The 8,742-nt window shown below is 32.8% G+C and overlaps 1 protein-coding gene across 1 annotated transcript; it reads right to left on the bottom strand.

The window, feature by feature from the left end:
* Positions 1-3,093: 3,093 nt before the first annotated feature.
* On the bottom strand, positions 3,094-5,652 carry LOC120197010 (BTB/POZ domain-containing protein At3g22104-like). Its single transcript, XM_039198661.1, has 3 exons — positions 5,536-5,652; positions 3,716-4,819; positions 3,094-3,635 (listed from the first exon to the last, which is right to left on the bottom strand). The coding sequence occupies exons 1-3, from the start codon at positions 5,596-5,598 to the stop codon at positions 3,180-3,182; spliced, it is 1,623 nt and encodes a 540-aa protein (XP_039054592.1). The 5' UTR covers positions 5,599-5,652; the 3' UTR covers positions 3,094-3,179.
* Between the last annotated feature and the right edge of the window lie 3,090 nt (positions 5,653-8,742).

Raw genomic sequence — 8,742 nt, 5'->3', positions numbered from 1 at the left:
ATTAGGCTTGGGATTTACTCAAATTGAGAATCAATTAACATGCTCAAGTTCAGATCATTTGATAGCTAGAGCTACTCAAGCATAACTTGATAATGAACAAATAAAATTCAAGTTATTTTCGAATCAAATTCGAATAGCTTGCGGGTACGAAATCTCAGGTACAATCCTTTATTTTCACCTGCATAATTTATATAGGTTTATATTTGAGACACTCAAACCAGTCACAGATCTGGAATAATAGTTAAATATGCCCAGAAATCACACAAAGCAGATTGTTCTTCTTCTATCAAGGAATACTGGTAACTCAGTCGAGTCAATCATGAATCATTCACGGAGCTGAAAGATATGTAATGCAACTACCAAAAGTATGCAAGGTGACAAAGATCATGATTAAATATGCTAGAAAACTAGAGATTTCCAATACTCAAGTAGGGATTTCTATTATTATGCACTAAAGATTAAAATCAAATAAAAAGAAAGCAAAAGAAAGTGAATGGAGTATGGATTTACCTTCGGAAGCAGCGATTGCTTGAAGGCAGGAAAGGAAACGTGGCCGGGCCAGGGATTGAGACTGGGACTCTGGTTGCTGTGCTGCCTTCGGGAGTAAGTAAAAGATTTGAAGCTTCCACTGTTTTCAAATTAATTTAGTATTTACATTCAACTGAATTAATCAGCGTCACGACTGGACAATTCAAGTTAATTAATTACTCACTCCAGTTTAAGCATTTACAAATTAACCTCTAATATTAAAAATATAATTAATTCTCTAATATCTACAAAAAAAATAGAATACAATTAATTAATCCCCTAATTTACTGATATCTATAAAGTATGAAATTATCTTTAAAGATCAAATTCGACACTCCCATCAAATTGGATTATATATGTACATTAATTCTCTTATCTTGAGATAAACATATCTTCTTAGAGATTTCTCGTTGTATAACTTCAATTGCACTATCGTCATCATTTATTATCATTTAAACTCCTTTTAATAAGAAAATCATTCATCTCTGTATTTATATGTTAAGTTGAATAGGATCTCAATGAAAGTATATGATATCTCTGTATTTATATGTTACAGTTTGTCTAGAACTAGAAATTGATCGCATTTTGTCCTAGGTTGAGATCATCATCTGTCTTGTGATCATTCACTTGATGTATAAATGAAATAAATTAAGTATTTATGAAGTAAACTTTGATCCTTCCGATAAACGTCTTTGTTCAGTTTTGCGTGACAAGTAATCCGAGGAACAACGTTGATGAACTGCAAATCAACACTGACCGTCCTCCCTCTCAGCCTTGAAAGTCGAAGAAGAGTGGCGTTTAAGCAAAATAACCCTCTCTGCCTTCACGTTCTCTTGCTTCCCACCAACATTATTAATCGTTTATTTTTTTTCCCCTTCGAAAAATGACTGTTTTTGACCTAGGGTGCGTTTGGTTCATAAAATGTAAGATTACCAGTGGGAATAAAAGATTATCAGAGAATAGGATTACTGATAATGTTGTATTTTGTGTTTGGTGGTTTAGCAAGAATGTAAGATTACCGTGTTTGGTTAAAAGAATAAAAGATTATTGGAATGTATATTTGACCAAATTGTCCTTATTATATATTTATTTTTTTAACAAGTTGGAAAATAATTATATATTTTCTTTAAAAAAATTAAATTCATAAAATTTATATAATTTTTTTTACAAAATTGAAAATATAAAAAGATTTAATGAAATGGTAAAATTTTATTTTAATCCCTGAACTTCATATAAAATTTTAATTATAGATTTTTTTTTGTAAATCTAAAATAGTTTAAGGATAAATTTGTAATTTAACATTCGTATAATTTTTATTATTCAATGACAGAATAAAGATATTTTTGAAAGAAATTTTTTTAAGGGCATTTTAGTCCAAAACGTCGGTAATCCAACAATACCTAAAGAAAGAGAGGTAATGACATTCCCGGTAATATACCCCAAAAAATTACACTATTGGTAATATAAGATTACCGGGAATGACATTCCCTGCCAACCAAACGAGAGAATGTGAATTTCATTCTATGAGAATCTCATATTCTCCCAACCAAACACACTCTTAAAGTATTAAATACAGTGTGTTGTTATTGAGGTTGAATATGTACTATTACTTCGTGGCATGCAGTGTCGGTCACTTGTGTTGAAAATGCCACTTGGGTGTCAGTTCGTCCCACATCGAATGTGTGGTTTTATTAGCTCGTTCACAAAATCGCTCAAGTAGAAAGATATCGGTAGCACTAAATTATTAATGAAATAAAGTACATAAAGGATAATTGTACGAACCAATCGATCTCGGTGATAAAAAAATTATTGTTATTCTTTAAGATCTGGAGTTCAAGTACCATAAATGTCGGAAATATGAACATCCAATGTAAAATGGTTGAGAATTATTTTGTAATAACTCATTTAATGATATTTTGTAATAATTTAATTAATTTATAATTTTCAAAATTTCAATGATAAAAATATTATTTCAACAAAGTTGAGTGCCATTTGTGTATTTTTTTACCCTTATTAATTTCATCGTCATTCTTTTATATTTTTCTTTGCGACGTAGTGCGTGCATGTTCTGTCAAATCGCATGGTCCACTCTCATCAAACTGAAGTGGGGGCAGTCAAGTCAACTGCTAAACTGACATTTTTCGGAATCTAAGGAGATTTGTGGTTTTTCTTATTCCGTTTGTTGATTAACGATGGATAAAGACGGATTTATTGGCAAAGAACCACCCAGTTTAATGACAAATTACCATTTTCAAGGTTGAGAATTAAGGTACATTCATTACCAATAATGCCTTAAAAAAACATGCCAGCTTGTGTGAGAGCGACTGTGGAAGAAGACCCATCCTTGGAGGCACTACAATGACATACAAAATCGAAAGAACTTTACCCTCTTAACGAGAGAATCCAGGTTCGAATATTGAAGACGATATTGTTCGTATCGTAAAACCGGCATCGGAGATAAAAAGAAGAAACTTTATTTATGAAACAACAGCTAGAAGGTCTCTCCTTTTCAATTGCTGTACAAAGCAATAGCTCATTCTCCAATGGATTATCTTAATATATGCAGAAAAGAAAAAAGTAATTGTAATCATACCTCAATGCTATACATAGACAAAGGAAATAATCAAGAGATACATTAATGCATTGTTTTTTCATGAACAGAGCCTGGGCACGGATCTTGCAGTGCTACGGGTTGATACCTTGGATTTCATGAGTTTAGTCATCTGGTTCTGCATTTTCTTGCAGAGTTTCTCCAATTCAATCACCCTCCATTGCATCCCTTGTAAATGTGTTCTCAGGTTCTCGTTGTCGGCCGATATGTCTAGTTTCCCGGAATAAAGAACAATTTGTTCACCGTCTTCACCTTTCTTTGCCTTGCCTCGGGTTTCACTGAATTTACGAGGGGAATCCGTGTCGAGTTTAGTGTTCTTGGTGCCCAGCAGTGAGTTCTTAAGCTTCAATTGCTGGGAAACGAGAGCTCGAACCGCGGTTTTCGACGGAAAATTTGTGTTCTGAGAAAGATGTATGCAAGCATCAGAAGAGAGCTTCTCGTAGTTCAGTGCACAACATATCTTTAGTTTTTCTTCTTCAGACAATCCTGCATGCACCTATTGAAACCATTTTTAATCCGAATGCACCAGATACTATAATGGAGTAACTTTCATACTAAAATGTTTCAAAGTACTACCTCCAGATAAACATCCATGGCATGGTATAATTCGTCCCAACAGTCCCTCGCAGAATCCGGCAAGGCCACCACCAAAGCTAGAAACTTCGACGATCTAAGGAAAGGATCCGGAGCTACTTCCGCAATATACAGATCCATCAAGCTAGCAACTTTCTTCATTCGTGCCGGAGATAATCGGCAGCCTCCTCCACACAAAAATGCATTCAGAAACCTAAGAATAAGGTTCACATCATACAAATAACTTGTGCCGTACGGCGATGGGATTAGCAGGCTGTCTAATGTTACTTGATCCATCTGAGAACCTATCATACTCTCCAACTTGTTCCTGCTACTTTTGCTTATATTCAAGCCTGGCAACACACGAAGAATCCCGAACAAACTCTTGCATGAAACACAACTCGGATCCAGAGTGTAAAGCATATCGATCACAACTTCTAAAACTTTGCATTTCTCATCAGATGAGACGGTGAAAAACTTCGACTTCTGGTAATAGAAGAGGAACCGGCCGATGGTCATGTGATTGTACTTTCGAGATACCATAGTTTTTATCAGCATTTCAATAAAATCCGGACTCAAAACAGAAAGGTCATCGAACCACCAATTCACTCGAGAGAAGCTGTTCTTCAAACTCTCGGTACTTCTGGTATCGCAGGAAAACCGAAACCCCGAGCTATCTGGAGACGAAGTAGACGCACAAGGACTTGCTTCACTTGTGATAGCCAGCCTCCCAACAATCGAATCCAAGCATTTCTCAAGTATACCCGAAGTGGCAACCTGTTGCAAATCTTGGCAATGTTTCAAAGCAACCAAAAGATCAGGCCAAGTCCAATACCCGATCTCTTCGATGCATTTCTTCGTTTTTTCTAACAAATTACAGTTTCCTGACACGGAGTCGTTCATCTCCATGAATTCAGCAGCAGAGTATAACAAGGAAATATTTGAAGGATTTACATCAATTTCTCCATTGTTATAACAAAACCTTGCTATAAGGTCAAAATTCTCTGCCCCACCAGGAAAGTCATGGAAGATCACTTTATTCCTTTTGGAACCTGTGGATTTACGGAGTAATTTTCTTAACCTCCCTGAGTATGAACATATAATTTTCTGCAATCACCAGACAAAAAGAGGAATCAGATGATAAAGCCAAGAACTCGAACATGGACAGTATTTTACCACTGAGGACAACTGCTCGAGACCGGGTCTTTTAGATATAATAAAATTCTCTTTTATTGAGACCACTAGATTCGATCATGGATAGTATTAAATCAAGTGATGGGGGTAATAAATAGCAAATGTGTGAATCGATCATCCCCAACAAAGAAGGGAAATGAATAGTAATTCATTGTCATGATTATGAAATCAACCCTCAGTGGCATAACCCAGCACAAAAGAGGTGAATGAAACAACAGCAATAAATGAGAAGGGGGAGAAGAAAGAAAACAAACAAAAAGCACTACACACTCGAGACCCACACCGTTGCAGTTTAGGTGGGAAATTAAATGCCAAGTAATACAACTGAAAGATACAGGACAGAAGAAATTTACAGGAGAATGTGACAATGTTATCCCACATTTCCCACACTGCAAAAACTGCAGTCACACAAATGCAAAAGCATGGCCAAAACCCATTAATTTGTTGCACTGAAACACATTATGTATTCACAACACCAAAACAGAAACTCAGATCAGCACACAAGGAGAGTGAATGAAAACACAAACAAAGTTGGCATTTTGAAGAGAAAGCTAGAAAACACTAAAAAAAAAGGTGTTCCTTTTTAAAAGAGAGAACTTTATAACAAACAGGTAGAGAACAGAATTTACCTTGTTTAGCAGGAAAGTCTCCTCTCCATTAATATCTGCTTCAAGATCACAGCAAGCTGCCATGGCCCAAAATAAACAAAACCCACCTCAAATCAAGAGAAAAATGGAAGTGGAGTTTTTTTAGACGTGGAAGAAGACAAGCAGAAACCAGTGATTCTACACTCTACAGTCACTAAATTATCCAAAAAGAAGAAGAAGAAGAAGAAGAAGAAAGTTTATAGTCAATGAACTGACTTTGGTTCTGCAAAATGAGGGGATAGTAATCAAAGGTAAGGCCTCTGAATTTTTTTCCTAAAAAAGAGTGCAACAGGCTCACAGTGGTATAAAAAGACAAAGAAGAGATAAATTATCCACACAAAAAAAAAAAGACAAAGAAGAGATAGTATAATAAGATGGAGTAATTTAACTAGAGAAAATAAAGCAGACGTCGTGTGACCACTAACCTCAACCTGACATTCTTGCTAAAAAGAAAGTACTTTTCCATGTAATAATTTAGTTATTATCTCTTTCATTTAAGTAAAAAGAGGGGGATGATGGTATATTTTACTCGAACGGTGAGTTTTTTTTTTTTTTTGTCTTGGGAGAGGACCCTCCCTTATAAAGCTTGGAACTGAAGCTTTTTCGCTGGCTTTCCTTCTCTCTCTCCTCCCATTATCCTCGCTGCCAGACCCAGTCTCTAGACCCGTGCACCCACCACCCATATTATTAAGAGTCCTTGATGTTCAATCCGCTCATAGCCAGTAACCTTTGGGTTTGTTCATTCAATTATTAGCTTTTTTATTAAAATATCACTCCAATAAAAATTATTTTCAAGAATAAAATTTATTTTAAATTAATAAATTAAAAGATAAATTATAAATTTCACCACTGAATTTTACTATATTTCTTATTTTGCTCACTAAACTTAATATATTGAATTTTTTATCACTCCACCTTTACATAATTAACAACGTTAAAATGATGTTGTTTTAAAAAAGCAAAAATTTTACTAAAATGACGTCGTTTTGCATCTACATAACATGTCATTTATAACGTCGTTAGTGAGAAAATGATTGAGTGACCAAAAAAACCCAATGTATTAAGTTTAGTAAGAAAATTTAAAATATTTAAAATACAGTGAGTGAAATAGGAGATAGAGTAAAGTTCGATTTATAATTTACTCGTTTTTATGTCACGTGAGGTAAAAACACGATATATCATATGTGTCTTCGAAAGTGTATTATACAAACCACATCATTTATCTCCATGTAATGGTAGTTTAGCATATCCAAAAATTTAAAAATTAGGTCTAAAAATTTTAGTACTCTTTTTTAAACAAAATAGGTATGCAATTTTTTTTTATTTTTTTCTTCTCTTAATATCTTAAACTATATTTAATAATTTATACACCCATATCTACATGTTTGTACATTTATAGGAGTTTGATCACATGTTGGGTCAAAAAAATAACAATAGTTAAAACTATTTAATAAATTATATAAATTTTGTCCAAAAGAATAAACGTGTGTGTTGAAAATATATGTTTACACGAGTACGAGTCAGGATGATAGCAATATCACACATGAATTAATATTGTCTTTAATCACTCAATAAATGTTATATAGAATGAAAGGGAAAGAGAGACTCTAAGGGAATGGATGAGAGTGCTTTTAGTAATTCTATAAGTCATGATATAAGGAAATATGAGGGAATAAAGATGATCAGCTTGACCAACCAGTTAAATGTGCTTGCTCTGTATTTAAATACATAAGAAATCATATCTTAACATTGTAAAATTTGATTAAATCATGATCAAACATATTAATTTTATAAAATAGTTTTTGCTCTAATAACGTGATATAATGTATAATCTAAGAGTGTGACATCATCAAAAATAATAAAATAAACAAATTCAAAGTCTAATACTGACCAAACAAAAGTTTAAGGACTAAGCTAAAATGAATTACAAAGTTCAAGGACTAAAAATATGTTTTTCCCTTGTAGAAACCTATCAAACATGCATATATTACCACAAATTAATACTATGTTGTCGTATTCCCATATCTTGTAGTATAATTAGCAATCGGTACGTTGCCCATTTTGGGACCTTCTTAGTTTCATGGCCAGGGGATGTGCTGTACCAGACTTCCACCCTAGACCCACCCCTACACTAAAAAAGATTCGTCTTTTTCAGTTCAGATCATAGATCATGTTTTGTATTGTTTCATGTCTCCCCCTTTGTTTTGTGTTTACCATGGTTCATTTTGCTTGCATTCACGGTCTATTATGGTAAGAAGTTTGATATTTTAATTTTAAGTAAAATTTCGAATTCGAGTTTTATGTAGGAAGAAAATAAATTTATGAGAATTTTGTCTCTCGTTTAAGATTTAATTTGATTGGACTCAAATATAATCAAGGTGGGTATGACTATTAGTCTAAAAAATACAAAATGATATGGGTTAGACCGAGCTTCTGATCTATTCGAATTTGATCCAAGTATAACACTCATTCATTCATCATTCAATTCGACGTAATTTTTAGAATAAAAATTTACACGATACTCTGCACAAATATATATATATAATTATTATTTATTAGGTAAAATATATATCTAATTGGGAAAAATGTAATTAGAGAATTATTATAGCAATAATTCTTAAACATATAAAGGTTAGTTATACTATTATTTCCGGCTTGAGTTAAATCGGGTATTTTTTATCTTAAACTCGAACTTAAACATAACCTTATCATTAAAAAAAAACTTAACCCTGAATTTTCAAACAAACAAAAAATATGATCCTATTACGTCCGGTCATAATCCACAAGTTCGGCTCAAATACACATCCATTCATAGAACTCGTCGATATACACTTGAAAATTAGTATTTTCAAGGTACAATGACAATTTTTTACCATCAAACTAAAATAAAGTTCATTTTAGCCATTCATTCTTTTTCTTTCGATTATCAATTTTTTATTATATTAAACTAACTAATGAAAAAATAACAGTCTTGTTAGGTTGGCGTTAATTATTTTATCTTTTTTATAAAAAAAAGGTATTGTTTTAATATTTTTATTTTCTACAAAAATAAATAAATAAAACAACTGATGTCAACATTAAAAAAATAATAACAATTAACATTAACTTAATAGATTTATTGTTCTTTTCGTTAATTGATTTAATTTAGTAATAAAAATAAGATTTAAGAATCAAAAGAGATAAAAGTAA

The sequence above is a fragment of the Hibiscus syriacus genome, unplaced genomic scaffold, assembly GCF_006381635.1.
Source record: "Hibiscus syriacus cultivar Baekdansim isolate YM2019G1 unplaced genomic scaffold, ASM638163v2 tig00117040_pilon, whole genome shotgun sequence".
NCBI classification, from domain to species: Eukaryota; Viridiplantae; Streptophyta; class Magnoliopsida; order Malvales; family Malvaceae; genus Hibiscus; species Hibiscus syriacus.
This window is presented reverse-complemented; position numbering and strand designations above follow the sequence as displayed.

Bases quoted from the DNA above. Each gene is read 5' to 3' on its own strand.
- LOC120197010 (XM_039198661.1), bottom strand. From the start codon at position 5,598: ATGGCAGCTTGCTGTGATCTTGAAGCAGATATTAATGGAGAGGAGACT. The intron at 4,820-5,535 runs GTAAATTCTGTT...TGGTGATTGCAG, and splicing joins AGACTTTCCTGCTAAACAAG to AAAATTATATGTTCATACTC. The intron at 3,636-3,715 runs GTAGTACTTTGA...TGGTTTCAATAG, and splicing joins CCATGGATGTTTATCTGGAG to GTGCATGCAGGATTGTCTGA.